Source organism: Leguminivora glycinivorella, chromosome 5, assembly GCF_023078275.1.
Source record: "Leguminivora glycinivorella isolate SPB_JAAS2020 chromosome 5, LegGlyc_1.1, whole genome shotgun sequence".
NCBI lineage: Eukaryota > Metazoa > Arthropoda > Insecta > Lepidoptera > Tortricidae > Leguminivora > Leguminivora glycinivorella.
The window spans coordinates 5,891,573-5,913,403 of record NC_062975.1 but is presented as its reverse complement, the minus strand read 5'-3'; the positions used below and the strand labels follow the sequence as shown (position 1 = coordinate 5,913,403).

At 37.7% G+C, this 21,831-nt stretch overlaps 3 protein-coding genes across 3 annotated transcripts in view; all 3 read left to right on the top strand.

Annotated features, from left to right (window-relative positions):
- The window catches only part of LOC125226301 (phosphatidate cytidylyltransferase, photoreceptor-specific), a 46,830-nt gene that overhangs the window by 13,226 nt on the left and 11,773 nt on the right, over positions 1–21,831 (top strand). Inside the window, exon 5 of the mRNA XM_048130239.1 lies at positions 11,286–11,478. Coding sequence (XP_047986196.1) covers positions 11,286–11,478 — 193 coding nt within the window. The remainder of the gene's footprint in view (positions 1–11,285; positions 11,479–21,831) is intronic.
- On the top strand, positions 20–1,544 carry LOC125226298 (lipase 3-like). The gene has a single exon (XM_048130237.1). It carries the CDS (start codon positions 45–47, stop codon positions 1,425–1,427), a length of 1,383 nt encoding a protein of 460 aa, XP_047986194.1. The 5' UTR covers positions 20–44; the 3' UTR covers positions 1,428–1,544.
- Positions 1,663–4,401, top strand: LOC125226300 (lipase 3-like). Its single transcript, XM_048130238.1, has 2 exons — positions 1,663–2,852; positions 2,951–4,401. Exons 1-2 carry the CDS (start codon positions 2,723–2,725, stop codon positions 4,111–4,113), a joined length of 1,293 nt encoding a protein of 430 aa, XP_047986195.1. The 5' UTR covers positions 1,663–2,722; the 3' UTR covers positions 4,114–4,401.

Genomic DNA, 21,831 nt, shown 5'->3' with positions numbered 1-21,831 from the left:
TAATATAGACAGCCGTGGCATCAGTGTTGATTTGAAATATCATAATGATCTCAAAGACATTTATTTGGTCAGTCTTATTTAGTTTGAGTGTGGCACGCGGGCAGCTTCTCGATCTAATGTTGCCACAGACTGAAAATTCAACCCGAGCTCTGACAAACCGGATCCAAACAGCCGATAACACCCCCGATCTCTTCGATGGAAAATTCGCTAAAAACGTCCTCCATTTACTCAGCAGTGTAACCAAGAGTGTAGCCAAAACCATGGGCTCGGACAAGGACGTTCTCGATCTTTTGGATAACAACGTTCTAATTTCAACGCGAAGGAATTTTGTGAAAGATTTCGAATCCGGCCGCCACAACGAAGACTGCCACCTCAGCAGCGTTCAGCTCATTACAAAATATGGACATCTAGTGGAGACTCACGAAACTGTCACTGAAGATGGATATATCCTTACTCTGTTAAGGATTCCCAGCGACGGCCCGGTAGTATTCCTGATGCATGGAGTGTTCGGAAGTGCTGATGATTTTTTGCTGTCGGGTCCTGAAAACAGCATCGCGTATTTCCTGGCGAGGGAAGGCTACGATGTGTGGCTGGGTAACTCACGCGGCTCCAAACATTCTCGGCGACATCAGTACCTAAAGCAGTCTTCGGCCAAATATTGGGATATATCCTGGCACGAGATTGGCTATTACGACCTCCCAGCTATGATAGATTACACTTTGAACAAAACGGGCCAAATGAAGTTAAGATACATCGGATACTCACAAGGCAGCACATGTTTCCTGGTGATGGCATCCGAGCGCCCCGCGTACAATGCGAAAGTGTCTCTTATGATCGCATTAGCACCTATAGGTTTCTTGTACAACGTGAAGTCTCCCTTTGCGCGAATGTTGCATTACACTCCGATAATTTTAAACATGTTCTACTCGAGTGAAGGTAGTAAGCTTTACATGCAACGGGTGTGCGGGAGTGGGGGATTAATGGAGTCGTTATTCTGCCAATATGTCGTGATGTTTGTTGCTGGATTTAACCTGGAACATTTGAACGCAACATCCCTTCCAGCAGTACTCAGTCACTCGCCAACCAGTTCATCAGTGAAACAATGTGTACATTATGCGCAAAGTATCGTATCGGGGAAGTTTAGGCAGTTCGATTACGGCGTTGCCGAGAATATGCATCGCTATGGGTCTCGCGACCCGCCTGATTATGAACTTGAAAATATAAACGCACCTGTCGCTGTGATATACAGTGACGGAGACTGGCTGTCTGATGACCGCGACGTCGAGAAACTCTTGAGAAAATTGCCAAGAGTGGTCAAAACCCACAAAATTGAACGTGAAAACTTTACCCATCTTGATTACGTGTACTCCAAAAATCCAAAAGATTTGATTCATAAGCGAATAATCGAATTGTTATCTCGATATTAATAACATTGATTTTAAACACGTCTGATGCAAATGTACAAATAATATTCTTGTCATTTCTTTGTAAGTCTTATGTTACTAACTGTTTTTATGCAAACTAAACTTTGTTTAAAGTACGATCACCTTTATCAATGCTAAAAACGGATACCTACCCCTTATTCATAAACGTTCACTAAAGTTATCAAGCCGATAAAGTTCGTTTGTCCCTTTCCGACGTATTGGTGTGATAGAAAGGGACAAACGAACTTTATCGGGCTAGTCGGGTAGTTTTTAGGGGGCTAGTCTTCACATGCTAGGGTAGCTGCTTAACATGAGTCGACTTGAATGTTTTTTTACCATCTAGGTACAAGTTATAAAATGTAGTCTTTAATTTGAATTTGAACTCCGCAATTGGACAAGTATGACGTTGTAATTGTTATTATAGATACGTTATCAATCGTACGATGCATTTTACTATATTGTGAATAAGTGTGACGCTTAAATTATATGACGATAACGCTTTCATTGCCAATATCATCTTCGTTGACTCATTACCGACATGGATCTTGGCCTCAGACACTAGACTTTGCCATACGCTGTTCTGTGTCATCTGATGCCATCCTGTCACTTGAAGGTCACACGACCTTATTTTTACTAGACCGACACAAAATGACCTGTGTGTGTACCTTGTCCAATAATAACACTAGTCAGACTAGTCTTATAGACGTGACACCCATTGTAGACAGGAATTTTTAATTTTAAAATTATGACCGCTTGGGCAAATCATAATCGCACTCTCAATAGAAATAGTCGTTAGTTGTCTTTAAATTGAGTGTGAATCAGTAATATTTCATTTGTATACATTATAATGAATACTTTCATCCATACTAATATTATAAAGGGAAAGTGTGTGTGTCTGTTTGTTTGTCCGCCTTTCACGGCAAAACGGAGCAACGAATTGTCGCGATTTTTTAATTGGAGATAGTTGAAGGGATGGAGTGTCATAGGCTACTTTTTGTCTCTTTCTAACGCGAGCGATGCCGCGGGCAAAAGCTAGTATAGCTAGTATTTTAGCGAAGAACTTCCTGCAAAAAACATGTTAGTCATGTTAGTGTTATCATATATACGCGACCCGTTTCGAGGACAGACAAGCGGAAGTGCTAAGCCTAATATTTGGCCCTCCTGGCCGTCGTACGCTCTACGTATAGTAATATATGCACACATACAAACCTATGTAGCGATTTATTTTTTGACAAACAAGGCCTTTTGACATTTAGCATATCAGTCTAATCTTTGTCGCAAGCGCGCCGGTCGCGAAAATGGTCCCAAAATTATTGATAAGCATCGTAATATTTTCCATTGGTTTGGTCCATGGACAGCTCGTTCAGCTACTGTTGCCTCAGGCACTGAATTCATTCAATGGTGCAATTGTCAACCGAACCGAGTCTGTAGAATAGAATAGAATAGAATAGAATAGAATATTTATTTGTATTAATTGTACATCGTCACATTCAACAATATATAAATATTAAATAAATATTAAATATTAGAGATCCTCAACAATATTATCGATGGAGAATTCTTCGCGAAATTGCTCAGATTTCTGACTAGTGTTGTCCTCAGCGTGGCATGGACCATGGATACTGACAGAAACGTTCAAAACCTCCTGATCGACAACATCAAAGTCTCTAAACGTGCAAGCTTCATTAGAGACTACAACTTCGGCCTCCAACAGGAAGACTGGCGACTCAACAACATTCAACTCATCGAAAAGCACGGTTTTACAGCAGAGACTCACGAGGCTGTTACAGAAGATGGATATGTTCTCACATTGTTCAGAATACGAGGTGACGGTCCAGTTGTCTTTCTGATGCATGGATTAAGCGGAAGTGCTGATGACTACGTGGCATCAGGACCGGAGAGTGGCATAGCGTATTTGCTAGCTAAAGACGGCTACGATGTATGGATGGGAAATGCACGCGGCACCAAACATTCCTTTCGACACGTCCAACTAAAACCATCTCAAGCTAAATTTTGGGATTTCTCCTGGCACGAGATCGGATACTTCGATCTTCCGGCTATGATCGATTACACTTTAAATGCTACCAGAAAAGATAATTTGAAATACATCGGGCACTCCCAAGGTACAACCAGCTTCTGGGTAATGTGTTCGGAGAGACCGGACTATAATGACAAAGTGTCCCTTATGATTGCATTAGCTCCAGTCGCATTTATGAATTACGCACAATCCCCTATTCTTCGAGGATTTGTTTCCGTGCCCGGATTGGTGGAAAGATTCTCATCGAAAGAAGGCAGTAAGATGTACATGAGACAATCTTGTGGTGACGCTAGTGGGCCGTTGTACAAATTATTCTGCGTTAACTTTCTACTCTTCACTGCTGGGTTTAACTTGAATACTATGGACGCGTCAATTTTACCAGTTGTCCTGGGCCACGCGTCGGCTGGTTCATCGGTGAAACAAAGTGTTCATTATGCACAGGAAATCATTTCCGGAAAATTTAGAAGATTTGATTATGGTGTCACTCAAAATATAAGAAGGTATGGTTTCCGAGAGCCCCCGAGTTATAAATTAATGAATGTAAAAACGCCCGTAGCCCTAATTTACAGTGATGCGGATTGGTTATCAGACGCCCGTGACGTTGAAAAGCTAGCAGACTCTTTGCCGAACGTTTCGATACTTACAAAATAGAGCACCAACAGTTCACGCATTTAGACTACGTATTAGGAAATAATATAAAAGATACAATTTACAAACGAATTAAAATAATGTTATCTCAGTTTTAGTAGTCTGTGAAAATAATTGTAATAATGTATTTATTTATACAGAACAAAAAAAACTAATATTCGATCGAGGTTGGTACCTACTGTTAATATAATTATTATTAAGAATATTGCTAAGTGTGCCACGCCATTGTAAGTTCATAAGTAATGTCTAAAGGTAGGTACTTACATAAAATAGTTTCAGCTGTGATTAAATTGATTAAGGTGGCTCGCTTTCCATACAAAAAACATCTACCATTTATTTAGTCACCGCACATTACAACTAAATAAAAATATGCGCATACATCTACTATACATTATCCGTCGTCGCGGTAGTGAATGAAATACATTGTTTCATACAGAAATCATGGACAAATCCTTGTGAATTTTTTATTAATTTTACGTAAATGTGCGTGCCAAATTTTGTGTACAGACACAGAGCCGTCATATTTCGCGCATTTTTAGTTGACATTGTCATCAGTGACATTTGGCTCTTGACAAGTAATTATTTAAAGATATTGGTTTAGTTAACTCAAGCAGACTCAGAAATAATGACGCATTTTGTCAACAAAGATACATATCGTGTATTTCGACACTGCTAATGTAAATCGAAATGTCGTCTCGGTCAAACGACTGACTATGATGCAGAAGATCGTGGGTTCGAATCCGAAGTTTTTTTTAATCATTTGAACTTTTATGGATTTATTATGTATTTTTTATTTTTTTAATGGAATATTTGACTATTACTATATTGCTTTCCTATTTTTTATTTTCATACAAAAATACAATACAATCCTTTATTATGCCTTTGTTGATAAAATAAAATATTACACGTCTGGTATAATACATTATACATAGGTCATAGTGTGGGCATAAGTAGTATTAGTAAAGTATTGCATTTACTGAGCTGGTTGACCTATGTTATTGTTGTGTGAATGTTTTTCTTCAACAACTAAATGGTTAGATATATACAAGAATATGGGTAGCTTTTGCACATTGTAATTTTTCCTCAGTCACCCGTTGACCACGAACGCTGTAAAGTGTTTGAAACATCGGGATGAATTTTAAACTCATTATACGCGATTTAATCCGTTTTCATAGTTTTTATTTCATGAGTAACTATCGCGGTAACTGAAGACAATATTAACTAAATGGTTACAAATAATAATTATCATCAATATAATCTGGTCCAGCCGGCCTACCATGCTTCCAATTTTATCACTTATCCACGTGGATAAGACATCTGTCATTCTCACACTGACATACTTGCTAAAGCGTGACAGCCGTCTTATCCACGTGGATAAGTGATAAAATTAGAAGCATGATACGCCGGCTGGCAGGCAATTATGGTCGCGCGATAAATGATAAAACATCTGGCCGTCCCTATAATCGCACTTACTAATAGTGCGACAGGGACGGCCTGATATTTTATCGTCTATCGCGCGACCATGCTACCCGTGATGTACTAGCTATTGCCCGCGGCTTCGCTTGCGTTAGAAAGAGACAAAAGTAGCATATGTCACTCTCCATCCCTTCAACTATCTCCACTTAAAAAACATGTCAATCCGTCGCTCCGTTTGGCCGTGAAAGACGGACAAACAAACAAACACACATTATCTTTGGTGAAACAACGAATTCTTCCACTTCAGATTATAGAGTAACCAGCTTTTCCCATTTATAATAAACTAGCTTTTGACCGCGGCTTCGCTCACGTAAGAAAGAGACAAAAAGTAGCCTATGTCACTCTCCATCCCTTCAACTAAATCCCCTTAAATAATCACGTCAATTCGTCGCTCCGGTTTTGCCGTGAAAGACGGACAAACAAACAGACACACACCCTTTCCCATTTGTAATATTAGTATGGATTTGACATTATTGTTTATATTTAATTATAATATGTATAGCCCAATTTCGTCGAAAACAGCGTGTTATGTAATGGCGTCGTTGGTGTACAGTCGTCTGTCACGCCGTGAAGGTGCGTTCGATTCCCAGGATTCTATTAACTTTTTGTATTTTTAGGGTTCCGTAGTCAACTAGGAACCCTTATAGTTTCGCCATGTCTGTCTGTCCGTCCGTCCGTCCGTCCGTCCGTCCGTCCGTCCGTCCGTCCGTCCGTCCGTCCGTCCGTCCGTCCGTCCGTCCGTCCGCGGATAATCTCAGTAACCGTTAGCACTAGAAAGCTGAAATTTGGTACCAATATGTATATCAATCACGCCAACAAAGTGCAAAAATAAAAAATGGGAAAAAATGTTTTATTAGGGTACCCCCCCTACATGCAAAGTGAGGGCTGATATTTTTTTTCATTCCAACCCCAACGTGTGATATATTGTTGGATAGGTATTTAAAAATGAATAAGGGTTTACTAAAATAATTTTTTTATAATGTTAATAGTTTCGGAAATAATCGCTCTTAAAGGAAAAAAAAGTGCGTCCCCCCCCCTCTAACTTTTGAACCATATGTTTAAAAAATATGAAAAAAATCACCAAAGTAGAACTTTGTAAAGACTTTCTAGGAAAATTGTTTTGAACTTGATAGGTTCAGCAGTTTTTGAGAAAAATACGAAAAACTACGGAACCCTACACTGAGCGTGGCCCGACACGCTCTTGGCCGGTTTTTTTTGGATATAAATTTCGTATTTTTTATTGACCGAGCAAGAATGGAGAGCCGAAGGTATCAATTTTATCTTAGAGAACCTATTGATATTTTTATTGTCATTTTGATTTTCTATTTATTAAGTTGAGATATAAAACACAACTTTTAATACCCTCGCTAAATATAATATTTTTAAATAGATATTTAAATAAAAAAAGTCCACTTGAGTTTTTAAAGCATTACGTTACTCAGTTAACTATTGCATTTTCATTTACTAATTTAAGATTTCAAAAGCGATTTGAATACCCTTGCTCCATCGAAAATAAACAATTAGAAAAAAAAATCATTCGAATCGTAGTTAAGAAACTAAAATTTATCTATACTTTTTTGGAATTTTTAAAAATATCAGATTAGGATAATTATGTTAGAAATTCTGAGTTCGACGAATCCAAAAATTATTACCATGTAAGAGAATAGGTTTTTAATCTTTTTTGTGGAAAACGCTCAGTAACTACTGTACGAGTACATATACATTTATGTATAATAATAAAACAAAAAATAGTGTCTCATAGTGTTGTGTTCCTGCCGGTGAGTAAGGCTGCCAGAGCTCAACGAGGGTGTGGGGTGCTGACGATGGGAGGACTTACGGAACTAATTTGTTCCGTCTATTGTCCTTTGAGTCGTCGGCAACCCAAACCCTCCTTTGAACTTGTACACTCCTTTTTGCTGTGCACACGCAGCAAAGGGGAGTGTACAAGTTTCTAGTGGGGCGGCAACGCGCATGCGACACTCTTTGAGTTGCAGGCGTCCATAGGTTACGGTGACCGCTTTCCATTAGGCGGACCGTATGCTTATTTGCCACCGACGTAGTATTAAAAAAAAAAAGAGAGAAAAAGTCCTGGATTCGAACCCAGTACTTCCATGCAAATCATGCGATGGCACGTATTTACCGCAAGGCTATTTAAACTAGGGCTCTGGATATTCGGTACTACCCGCCGATCCGTGCGCCCGGCCCCTTAGCCCCGGCGGTGCTAAGCGTCCGAACTACCCGAACCCGCCGAAGTCCGTTCCCGTGTAGTGCCGTTCGCGCGTGTAGTGCCGAATCGGCGTTCGGGGCCGGACGGCCGGACGCACGGACTTCGGCACCGTTCGGGTATTGAACACACGAGGCGGCCGGCGGACCGATCGACTTATTGCCGTGCCGGTTTGTATTTAAAAAATAGGTGAAATTTAATAATTTAGCGAACGAATACGAATTGGTTTTATACATACTCGTTTTATTTGAATCAATAACGTGTTAACTATATTTTTTGCACTTGTTCCCGTTACGTTATAGGCTACTCGTACAGATTAGATAATAATTATGATGATATGTATTCAATACAAATATTACAAACGTATTCCATATAGGTCCATAATTCGCCAGGAACACTAGTCTACTGTTTTTTTTTCAATAAAGTTGCTTAAGACAATTGCGAAAAGTAGAGTTAAATGGACTTTATTTGTCTCTAGGTTAACTAATAGAAGTCTAAACAGGGTATTGGTTTGTGTGAAAAATACTATATTAGTTCTATTACTTACTTGATTGTTTTATGATATTCATGGTGCCTTACTAACTATCTATAGGGACCATACCACCTATAGGTACTTACTACATATATGTACACATGTTGACAAATATACTTCAAAATATTGTCTTCGGTTACCGCGACAGTTACTCATGCAATATCTCATAGTTTTAAAATAAATAAATAAATATTGGGGACATTACACAGATCGACTTAGCCCCAAACTAAGCAAAGCGTGTACTATGGGTGCTAAGCGACGATATACATACATACTTAAATAGATAAATACATAACTATGGAAACGGATTATATCACGTATACTGAATTTACAATTCACCCCGACGTTTCGAACACTTTACAGCGTCCGTGGTCAACGGGTGACACCCATAATTAAGTGTAAATTCATTACTTACAGGCGATATAATCCATTTTATTTCATAAATATCCTTCAAATTAAGGAAATTTATTTGAACTATCGAGTTATTAGTTTTTATCTAAAAAGTTAGTAGAATTAACGTCGCATGAAAAGACAAAGGTAATAATGACTTGTGGGCGGCACAATAACCAATACCCGTGGTGATTTTTTTTTACTGATAATAATGACACTCAAACCTCACACCCGGCATCCCTTTGACATGGACAAACCTTTTGTTTGAAAAGTTCTAGATGTAGCCGCGCTGTTTTACAAATACCTAGTTAAGAATGATATTTTTTTTTGTTATTTTGGAGTGAACTACTTTGAAGTGAATATGTATCCATAGTCCTGGTTCTTAACTTGAGCTAGTCGGATAGGGTGTGACAAAAAGCATGAGACTTGACATGTATATAGATAACTTGCAAACACTTAACAGAAAAAAATAAAAGTACGCAGACGCCGAGGTGTCAATGTTTCCCCTCTTTTCCCTCATTTTTATATCACTATATTCAGTTTTTTTTATATTGTCATGAAAACCGTGAAAGCTATAATCACAATATTTAGGAAAAATATATTCTCCATAAAATTTCCTTCAATACTGTCTGTTAAGGTATAGCTTTAACTCATCATTTTAAAATTATGCTTAAGTCCCCCGCATAATATTTGTGTTTAACTACTAGTGGGATGAGTAGGGGTAGCACTACCGTCTGTTAGTAATATACTTTAAATGGAAATATTGTAGAGAATTTCATGGTACTTCTCCTAAACATCTTTCTGGTAAGTACCTACTCGTAATATTTACATACCAAAACCTTTAATACCTACCTTTAATAGTTTTCGTGAAAATTTAAAAAGCTAAAAATGGGAGATAATAGTGGGGGAAGAGATTGACTCCTCAGCGTGTTTCTACTTCTATTTATCCTTATGAACGTCAAAGCTATGTGCATACCAACTTTCATGCTTTCTAATTTAGGCCACTGAAAACGCGTGCCCTGATATATAATTAATAATGCCGAAAATGGAAAACATGGAAAAAATCGAGTAGTTAAAATTTGTCCCCCAGTCACAATTGCTCCGCTGTCCCTTTCTCATTTTAGTTATTAAGGTTTTATCATTTTTGGTTCTCATATTCGCTTGAACCAAGAACGCGAACGATCATCAAGCATCACTATAGGTCGAGAACGGATCGGACCCGCGGGTTTTTAGAGTCCGTCGATCCGGACGCACGGACTACACGGGTACCCGGACCTTAATTACACGGTCCCTAATTACCCGTTCCAAACGGGCCAGAAATCCGGATTCGTGTAACACGGGAACGGATACCCGGCAACGGGTACACGAAACACGGACGCGACCGGGAGCCCTAATTTAAACAAGCTGTCGCCGCGTGAAATTATCGACTAGAAGGAATACAAAAACACTGTTTGTATGTGTGAGTGGTACTTAGAAATAGTGTAAAATAGTAAATTTATCTACATTAAGGGGATTAACGTTACAATGAGAAGTTGAATGTTTGTTGTAATACGTCAATTTTAATATTAAATGTTCGCGAAGCATAATTGAAAGTATATAAATGTCTGTACGACTCCACAAAAAAAATAAGACTGGTAATTTGAAGATTAACGCCATCTAACGCAGCCTGAGCTTCGGGTAACCTAAGCGAGCCACCTTAACATCAATCCTATCATAATTTTTACGATTAGTCTGCCTATAGCTGTGATTCACATTGATTATTAGTATAATCGCGATATGATGTAAGCAATTAAGACATTTCAATAAAAATGTGTGTCGTTGTTTGTATTTTTTTTATTCCTATAAAAACGGGGAACCTACCGACCTGTATCGATGTAAAGACATGGTATTAGTGTACAGTGCTGCTCATAAAAAATATGAATGATAATATTTTTTTTAGAATCCTTGGTTAAATATTTATTACTCTGACAACAGGCCAAACGATCGCTATGTGCCTTTTAGTAGGTAATTTATATAGCACAAAATCACATAATGGTATCCTTCTATACCTAATACAAACTAAAATACGTTAACTACCCGAGGGACCACGCTTGGTCGTTTAAAAACAATTTACTAGATTGGGTGGATATCATTTTGTGGCCTACTTAATTTTGGTGTATTCTATTAGACGACGATTGCCTAATTTTAAGTAGTACATGATATGCGCCAAAAAAATCGTTTAAAAGTTAATAGTTTTTTTATATATTTTTTCTTGTAAATGCAATCTAATGTGCACTTTAAATCGGAATACTTTAAAATTCTACTGGGACTTATGTGGTCGATAAACCGAAGGTATATAAATCGTATCGTGGAAGAGGGTTAGCAGAGTGGCATATTATTATTTGCATTGTTCTAGTACTGCTACTGTCAAAGAAAAGGATTTTACCCGCTGTTACTATGCATGCCCAATTCGTACAGCGACCTTGACAGTCGGCATCACGAGCGAGGTCATTGTAACAAGAATAACAAGATCCTTGCCGAAAACGTTTTACGCAATAACCGTTTTGTCCACAGGACTATCTCCACTTCCTGGTGACCTACCACCGGTTCATCTCGTTCAGCCTGTACTGCGTCGGCTTCGTGTGGTTCGTGTTGTCGCTCGTGAAGCGATACTACATGCGACAGTTCAGTCTGTTCGCGTGGACCCACGTGGCGTTACTCATCGTGGTGACGCAGAGCTACCTCATCATACAGAACATATTCGAAGGTGAGAACTCCTAGTGTTGCTTTTCGTTCAGCCGTATACTTTATGCGGTTCGTGCTTTTGCTCATGAAGCGTTCCTAATCGTGTCTCGTCGCGTCTGATCGTGGTAACGCAGAGCTCGTACATCATTCAGAACATGTTCGAAGGTGAGATGACTCCTAGTGGGTCGCTGCTCATCAGGGGCATATTTACCCTAAGAGTCTACCGAACCATGGTCCGAGGAGGAAGGTTTTTGGGGCAGTAAAGCAGGGTTTTTTTTTTTATATTTATTACTCACTTTATCGTTACTTGATGTGGTGGCAAAGCTACTAAACTAGTCTGTAGCGCCAAATCCTTAAATTACGCCCCTGCTGCTCTTTCAGTCTAGTTTTGTGTGGTTCTTACTCTGTCTCGTGAAGCGTTACTTTATCATTGCCATTCAGAAAATAAGAATAAGATTAAGTTATTTTATGAATCAGTTTTTCCTGGTATTCTGCGAGCCTGCTACAATATTTGTGTAGTTATTGAAGATCTACAAAAAGTGGTTTCCTTAGGACATACACCGCTGGTTACGGATACACTACGTACAGTAGTCCAATGTTTACGGTCTAAATTATCTCAATATCTGTTACCATTTCCCTTAATTGCATAAAGGTGTCGACGTCACAATCCGTACTCACCTACCGCGTTGGCGCGACCATTTATCATGCAAAACGGTAGTGCGGCGTGCGTGAATAATGCTCCGTCATTTGTCTTCCAGGCAAAAGAAGTAGAATAATAAAATAAGTGAGAAGTTTTTGTACAGATTTTTCTAGGCCAAGCAGGTTATTTAAGTTTATACAATAGGTACGTTCTTTGCCTATCTCACCTAAAACTATTAACACCGAGGTCACCGAGTATGTATAAGCCGATTAACAGCTCTTAGGTATATACTGTTTCTACTCGAATTGTTATTTTTATTGTAACAGGTTAAATTAGAACAACATCAGAAAATAAGTTAGGAGTCACACGAACCCGCGCTATAAAAATGCTCCTACGATGGGTACTATTTAAGTATAACATACATTTCGTCACTACTTTGAAAAAATCTCGTATCACACGCTGCTCCTCAAAGTTAAAACGCAGTAAGTCTATATGCATTGGATACATACTTACTACATTTTTCTTTTCATTGACAGAAGAAGATACAAGTTTTTTTCAAAGTAGTGACGATTTGTCTATGAACATTACAAGTAACATAACTTAAAATTAGTGTTCGTTTACTTGCTGTCACTATTTCTAGCAGGGAAAAACTACCAAATCCTTTGTAAAGGTTAATTTTATTTCACTTTTTTTAAATGAGGCCGTAACTTCAATTTATTCGTTAACACACACATTAATTAAGTATACCTAATTAAATTGGCGACGACCTTACAATAGGTCATCTTACTTGTTGATACTGTTTAACCTGTCCGAATGACTCATTATAGTCATTATGACCGCCAATTATACCTACGCTGATAAAGTTATCGGTCAACGAACCCTAGTATCGTAGGATCGATTGAAGGTGTACGTTATTTCATTCTTTGATGTTTATAGGTTGTTCAGTAAATGAATATGCTAGTTTTCTGCTTTGAAATTGATAAAAGTGGGTTAATCTAGTGATGAAGATGTTTTACCACCTGTGGAACTACTGGAAGCAGTGATAAACGCGTTTTTTGCGTTATACTTTCCTCGCTATAGTGAGGGGAAAAGTTTGTGTTACACACGAGTGCAAATGTATTTTACTTCTCGTGTATTGAAAAACTCGCAAGCTCAGGATTCTATTCTCGAACCACTCGCTTCGCTCGTGATTCAACTATAGAATCCTTTCGCTTGCTCGTTTTTCAATTCCACACTCGGCGTTAAAATAAAACTTTGCACTCTTGTATAACAAATAACTATTGTTCTTAGAATATGCTAGTGTTTGATTAGATTATCATGTTTTAGGTTATGTCTCATTCTTTGGTACATTCACCATATAGGTATCGGAGCAGTCGAGGTGCTTAAATATATCTGAACAAGCACTGTAATGCCAAGATAATAGAGGCGCGTTCTATATTTGTGTGCACCTTAGCTGCTCCGATATGTCTGATGGCAACCGTACACAAGTTCATAATTATTTTATCCTAAAACTATGTATCAATGACCTACCATTAAGCACGAATCATCATTGCATTCTTTTTGCTGATGATGTGTCTGTTGTCATATCCAGTGAACACAAAAGCAATCACACAAACGATGTTAATACAGCACTTTCTAATATAATAGACTGGCTAAATATAAACAGTTTGCAAGTAAATTTTAGCAAAACCACATATACTCAATTTTGGAATGGGTATGGAGAAAAACAACCAATGACTGTTACATATGATGATCAACAAATTACTGAGTCAGATCATGTCAAATTTCTTGGAATAGTGGTTGATGATATGTGTCACTGGAACCATCATATTGAAGGTGTGTGTAAGAAATTAAATAGTTTTGCGTATGCCCTTTGGCGCTTAACTAAGATTTCAAGCCAAAAAACAGCCGTCCAAGCGTATCATGGCTACGTGGCATCTAGTCTGAGGTATGGTATAACGGTATGGGGGAACGGCTCAAATATCCTTGGATTGTTTATAGCTCAAAAACAATGTATACGTGCGATTTGTGGTGTGTCCGTATTAACTTCATGCAGACCATTGTTTAAAAAACTAAATCTGCTTACAGTACCTTGTTTATATATATTTGAAATGTGTGTATTTGTAAAATGCAACCAAACTTTATATACAAAAAATTATGAATTCTGTAACTTTAATACGAGGTACCCTAACAGACTCATATGTCCGAGAACACACACAAGTTTATATAAGAAAAGTTGCTATCCTATGAGCATACTTTTGTATAATAAGCTCCCAGACACTATCAAAGGCCTTACTTTACATTTGTTTAAAAGAAGATTATTTGAATGGCTAAATGAACGGACTTTCTACTCTGTAAAGGAATATTTAGACTACTAAACCGCTAAATCTGTGACATCTCAATTAATTAATTTATTTATATTCGATAATTTGTATTGTTTTGTATATTAATATTTCTATGTAGATATAATCTAGCTTTAGATAGGTATTATTTAAGTGCATGCATAGTACTAGACCTAGGTACAATCTGAGATTTGCATGTCACTGTGTGACAAGGTAGATTGGCTCACTTTATTGTAAACAAACACCTATGTATCGCAAATAAATGACTTATGACTTATGACTTATGACTTATGACTTATTATCTATGAAATAAAACTATCGCGCCGACCGAAGACAATATTATTAACTGTGATATGGGACTGGGGCATATTTACAATAAGTTTTTAACCGACTTCAAAAAAGGAGGAGGTTCTCAATTCGACTGAATGCCAGCCTTGCGTATGGTTGGGTGGTGCAAACAGGAATAGCAAGGCGATGAACAGGTCTGGTACCGACTACAAAAGTAATTGATTTGTTTATAATTTGGATGTTTAGATTATTGCAATCCGATAAGGAATCTGAATTCAAAGGTTTATTATTTTTTGCTTTTTAGTTTCTCCGTTTTTTGTAACGCGCTTATTTTTGAAGGCGGTTTTATTTTGTACACCCATATTTTTAGACTTGACTGTACTACGGAAGCGTAGTATGAAAACTCTTAATAAAATTTAGAAAATGACGAATACGTTATATATATATATATAATGGGGCATTCCACGAGAATGTCGCTTACGACATGCAATTCTTCTAATACTTCTGAAGACGCTAAGAAAGCGAAGTTGTGTCTGACAACCTTTCATGACTTGGTTAACCAATTGGCTGTATTTTCTCGAGCTTTACGGATTTGATTTATATAGGTCACTATAGGTGCCATACAAGGCAAAAGCATGTCGTAAGCGACTTTCTCTTGGAATCCCCCTAATACGTTAAATCTGTATCCCTTTTATAGTTACATGAGCCGAAATAGGCCAATATGTATTAACGCAACCCATTTTCAACCCCTTCTCGCTTCGATTACCATGGTCCAGTGAAAAAGGTAATAAATACCTAAATTATTTATGGTACCATTTATGCTCGTGATTTTTAACCCCCTTATTCATAAACGTTCACTAAAGTTATCAAGCTGATAAAGTTCGTTTGTCCCTTTCCGACGTATTGGTGTGATAGAAAAGGACAAACGAACTTTATCGGCTTGATAACTTTAGAGTACGTTTATGAATAAGGGGGTAATTCTTCAACAATATAATTTCTATGTTAAGTGGCAAGTTGGTGGTTACGACTTACATTACGATTTGATTCGGATTAGGCACGTTTGATGCACTTGATTTAAAAATGTAAATAAAATATGCACCTTCATTTTGTTTCATCTTATTTGGTGACGTGCATTAGCAACAATATTGCCAATAATTATTACGAGTAATATTTTATCAAACAGCTCTTGATAATTATCTTCGTTGGTATTGATACCTAATGGTGTTTGCCGTCGTTGCGTCATTTATTTGCAAAGGGTTTTATATGTGCTATATATTATAATAAAATGTAGGTAATACATTATTATAATACTCGTTGTAAATACGTTGTAGCAGGGGTGTCAATTTTTGACCCGATAACCAATAGTAGGTTTTTCCATTCGTGGGCCGGATTAGAGATTGTTTGAAGACCTTTGTCCTAAACTAAATAACATTTGGATATTTACTTGCCTTATTGAGACATATGTTACACAAAAGTATCCGCTGCCGTGTGTAGATAAGTAAATAGGTATATGTTGATATTCTGAGCTTGTCATAAATTGACGTAGTTTTGCAATAGGTATCTGGCGGTTTAGCACAACTTGCGTTTTTCCGCGCGAGCGCAAGTTGTGCTAGACCGCCTGATGTCATTAAAAAAGACTTATGTTTGACAGACAGTTAAAATTTTTGCCACAGATTCGTGTGAATTGGTTTTACTACCAGGTACATCAGTGCCTCTTCGTAATAAAAGTATAAAATAAATTATATTCAGCTATACAGAACTATCAAAGAGTGTCCATTCAACCCATCAACACCTAGCACACTATTCAACGGACCTGTCTAAACACATCCCGTCGCGTCGCAAGATAAACAACCCCGCGGCATTGTCACGGCCGCGAAGCCTTTCAGTATGTAGGGCGGGCTTACGCGATGTAGGCCGTGCTAGTGTAGGTTTCACACAGGGGTTTCATTTTGTCGCTAGATTTTCTTTAGTTGAATGATACCTTTAAGCAAGAATGTTATGTCTCTGTAGTCTCTGTACTATCTCTTCGAATGAACATTTCTTAAATAAAAAAACGATTTCTCATTGTCACAGCCGCGAAGCCTTTCAGTATGAAGGGTAGGGCCGTGCTAGTGTAGGTTTCACACAGGCAGTACCGGATCTAGATTTTTTTCGAGTGGGGGCAAAAACAAAAAAAAAATGTGGCGCTCTTGGACTTGGCGCCCGGAGCATGGGTCCCGGCTCGCTCCCCCCTAGATCCGGTCCTGCACACAGGGGTTTCATTATACAACTCGAGAATTTATTTTGTTTAATGATATAGGTCTGTCTTTTTTTTCTTCAAAAACGATAAGATATTGTCACGGCCGCAAAGCCTTTTATAACATGCAGGGCGGGCTTACGCGAATGTAGACCGTGCTAGTGTAGGTTTCACACAGGGGGTGTCATTTTTACAGCTAAGAAGAAGAGAGTTTCTTTAGTTGAATGATATACCTAAGTGTCTGGCTCTTGGAATAATGAATTATTTTTCTATCAAATAATACGATTTGTCATTGCCACGGCCGCGAAATTTTTCAGAGTACCTAGAAGAGCTGGCTTGCACGAACGTATGCCGTGCCAGTAGGCTTCTTCTCACTGGGGATTCATTTTATTTACCACTAGAGATTTGTTGTAAAGGCCGATACGGACTACAACGAAAGTGCAAAATTGATGGGAACTGCACGCGAAGGACACGCCAGTACATGCCTGAACTTAAAATAGTTTTACTTAATTCTTAATTACTTAAGTCTTAATTGATACAAAAAAGCCGTAAATGAATCTAGTAAAGCCGCACCGACCCAAAAATACCGGTCGTCGAACCCCACAATCGGTCGCCTGGATTGGGGTCACGCGGACCTCAGTAAAGGATAAATACGAACCTTTAAATAGGGTTCTAGGTCGATTGAAAAATAAACGTCGGCCTTAAATAGTCAATTATCAACAATCACATTCGAATATTTACTCCGTTTATATGTTGTAGTAGATACCTAAGGATTATTTATATAGGATTTACATACTTCATACTAAGAATCGTACCACGATATTTAGCGCCACCTATTAGATACTATCATAACTACACTGATGATGCCTACAAATTATTATTTTTTTTCAAAATGTGTATTGACGTGATATCATGATTTCAAAACAAAAAAATATATCATTTGTTCTTACAAAACATAAAAACACGCAAAAATATTTGGGGAAAATATATTTTGGGCCACTTCCAGGCTGCGAACAGCGCCATCTAGTTTTAAGCCTAAAAGGCCCATACATTTCAGGGGTACGTTTTTTTTGTATGGGCTCTATCAGTCCATCAGTATTAAAACGTTCTTGGTTGTACATAGGTTGTCAAAAAGTCGTAATAGATTTTATCGCAGTCTGTATGACTGTCTGTGTCTGTATTCTTTTATCGCTGTACTTTTAATATAATATGCAACTCATCATTATCATCGAGGTAATCCTGATGACTCTCAACACAATTATTTCCGTTCTCTTATCATCTGTGATAAAGAACTCTGGTTCTTTTAGCCACCCGTCTCAATCGTCATGTCATGTTTATGGATCCAAAATGATTGTCGCCCAATGAGTTTTCAACACTTGTAGAATGGAAACCGCTTGTAATAAGCTTTCCAGATTTCACCAGATGTTAAATTTGTATAATTGAAGACCAAGTACCGCATACGAACTACAAAAAAGAAGTTATTTGCTATTTAACTATGTTTCTCGTTGTAATGTTAAAGGACTCTAGGTATAATTGAAACACATCCATGAGATGTTCAAGTAGTAAATGCAACTTAACGATACAAAATTATATACTAATCTGTCATGAAGCCAACGTAATTCTTTCAAATTCTATAGAACAGGGAATGCCCCAACGCTGAACAATGCGTAGTAAACTATATTTTAAACAAGAGGTATTTTTAGCTCAACGGGCGAGTGATCCTCTAATATGAGAGATTGTTGCGGATTCCATGCAGTAAAGCAAAAGTATTAATATCTCAAGAACGATTATTTATTTTTACATTTTGATTGATTGTCTAATTGTTTTTAGAGTTTGCTCCACTTGTTAGTTTTCTGGTTCTAAAATAGGTAAAGGGCAATTTTGAACTTCATAATTCTACCACTGGGACACCCGATTAAAATCCTGGTCAGACATCCGATAAGTGGAGACGGATTCTAAGTACAGGAAGATGCCGAAAACCTACTTCATATCTAGGAAACAACTTTGTGTAATAAAGTTGTATCCTAGTCAACCGCTATACCGACGATATAATTTTTTTGACCACACCAACTGGTAAAGGCTCTCTTTGCTATCCGAAAACGGATAACAAAATTGCATTTTATTCACAAGAGTGCAAAGTAATTTCATACAAATTTCAACAAATGTCCAAAGCTGGGTGTTGAAAATCACCTATAAATGATAATTTTGAATCATAAATGTTAAATAAATTGATGGATTTTATTTATTTTGATGTTTTAGAGTTAATAATTTCATAGTGTTGGTGTGTCGCTACGCTCGCGGTTCGATATTGGTATCTTTCGCTTGCTCGGGTATCAATTTTGACACGTATTACGGTTAAACAACATCTTTGCCCCCTTGTAAAACAAATAACTATTAAATAGGCTACTTGCCTCCTAGTCAAATCAGCTTCTTTTTAAGAACTGTCAAAACGAATTTGAACGACTTGTTAGTAAGGAATTTATATGCAATTGAATTGAGTGACGTCACGGTCAACTCAGTTACTTTATATATTTTTACCTGACTTATTAAATATAAATTGGATTTAAAAATAACTTCTGTTCATGTTTTTCTTATAATTATCTGATGCTTTATTTCGTGCATGGTATAATAGTTATTTGTTATACAAGGGGGCAAAGTTGTATTTTAATGCCGAGTGTGGAATTGAAAAACGAGCAAGTGAAAGAATTCTATAGTTGAACCACGAGCGAAGCGAGTGGTTCGAGAATAGAATCCTGAACTTGCGAGTTTTTTAACACACGAGAAGTAAAATACATTTGCACCCGAGTGCAACACAAAACTTTTCCCCTCACTATAGCGAGGAAACTACAACGCAAAAAATGCGTCTATCATTGCTTCCAGTAGTTCCACAGGTGGTAAATAATCTTTATTACTAGATTCACCTACTTTTATCAATTTTAAAGCAGTTAATTTGACTTTATTCAAGGTCAAATTACTTTACCCACTAGTGGATAAAATGCGTTTTTACCCGCTGGTATTAAAGGACAAAACACGTGTTTCCGAGCTAGTGAGGGGAAAAATATTTTAGTTTAACTACAGTCAAGTTCCCTATTCTGTACCTACTTATCAATCCATTCGCCTACCGAAGTAATGGATTGGTGTTTATAGCACACTATGAAATACATATAATTTTAATAGAAAATTAGCAGTGAATAGAGGCATAAAACCAAGCAGTCACAAGTAGGTTAACGGACGGCGAAGCGATTCAAATTGATTGCCCGATTGTGCGCCGGATTCAGTCAGGTTGCTTATTACTAGGCGGCTATTGCTCGTTAACACATAATGGAGTAGGCACACAGGCATTGCCATTTAGATCGTCTAAAGTGGCTTCATTCATATAACTACTCGACGTATAAATTCACCTAATTGTTGCCATGGTTACGCATAGATCACTCTCCTAAAGTAGAACAGTTACATTTGTCGTAGAAATTCACCTGATTGTTGTCATGGTAACATTGGTAACGTATAGATCACTCTGACTGATGACGGCATTTAAATTGTAATTATTGTTGCTCATAATCGCTATAATAATCATTTTATGATGGTTAATTTGTTATGAGCAGTTTTCCATAATGTTCCATCGAATACTCATTATACTCAACCTGTTCACATACAAACAGTGTTTTTGTATTCCTTCTAGTCGATAATTTCACGCGGCGACAGCTTGTTTAAATAGCCTTGCGGTAAATACGTGTTATCGCATGATTTGCATGGAAGTACTGGGTTCGAATCCAGGACTTTTTCTCTTTTTTTTTTAATACTACGTCGGTGGCAAACAAGCATACGGTCCGCCTGATGGAAAGCGGTCACCGTAACCTATGGACGCCTGCAACTCAAAGAGTGTCGCATGCGCGTTGCCGCCCCATTAGAAACTTGTACACTCCCCTTTGCTGTGTGTGCACAGCAAAAAGGAGTGTACAAGTTCAAAGGAGGGTTTGGGTTGCCGACGACTCAAAGGACAATAGACGGAACAAATTAGTTCCGTAAGTCCTCCCGTCGTCAGCACCCCGCACCCTCGTTGAGCTCTGGCAGCCTTACTCACCGGCAGGAACACAACACTATGAGACACTATTTTTTGTTTTATTATTATACATAAATGTATATGTACTCGTACAGTAGTTACTGAGCGTTTTCCACAAAAAAGATTAAAACCTATTCTCTTACATGGTAATAATTTTTGCGTTCGTCGAACTCAGAATTTCTAACATAATTATCCTAATCTGATATTTTAAAAAATTCCAAAAAGTATAGATAAATTTTAGTATCTAAAGAACGATTCGAATGATTTTTTTGGAGGAGTAATTTCGAGAATATATTATATTTAGCGAGGGTATTAAAAGTTGTGTTTTATATCTCAACTTAATAATTATAAAATCAAAATGACAATAAAAAAATCAATTTGTTCTCTAAGATAAAATTGATACCTTCGGCTCTCCATTCTTGCTCGGTCAATAAAAAATACGAAATTTATATCCAAAAAAAAATACAAAAAGTTTATAGAATCCCGGGATTCGAACGCAGTTTCACGGCGTGACAGGCGACTGTTCACCAACGACGCCATTACAATAACACGCTGTTACCGACGAAATTAGGCTATAGGTATATAATTATTTAAATATAAATAATAATGTCAAATCCATACTAAAATTACAAATAAGAATGGGTGTGTGTCTGTTTGTTTGTCCGTCTTTCACGGCCAAACGAAGCGACGGATTGACATGTTTTTTAAGTGGAGATAGTTGAAGGGATGGAGAGTGACATATGCTACTTTTGTCTCTTTCTAACGCAACCGAAGCCGCGGGCAAAAGCTAGTACAGCACGGGTAGCATG

Bases quoted from the DNA above. Each gene is read 5' to 3' on its own strand.
- LOC125226298 (XM_048130237.1), top strand. From the start codon at position 45: ATGATCTCAAAGACATTTATTTGGTCAGTCTTATTTAGTTTGAGTGTG.
- LOC125226300 (XM_048130238.1), top strand. From the start codon at position 2,723: ATGGTCCCAAAATTATTGATAAGCATCGTAATATTTTCCATTGGTTTG. The intron at 2,853-2,950 runs TAGAATAGAATA...AATATTAAATAT, and splicing joins TGTCAACCGAACCGAGTCTG to TAGAGATCCTCAACAATATT.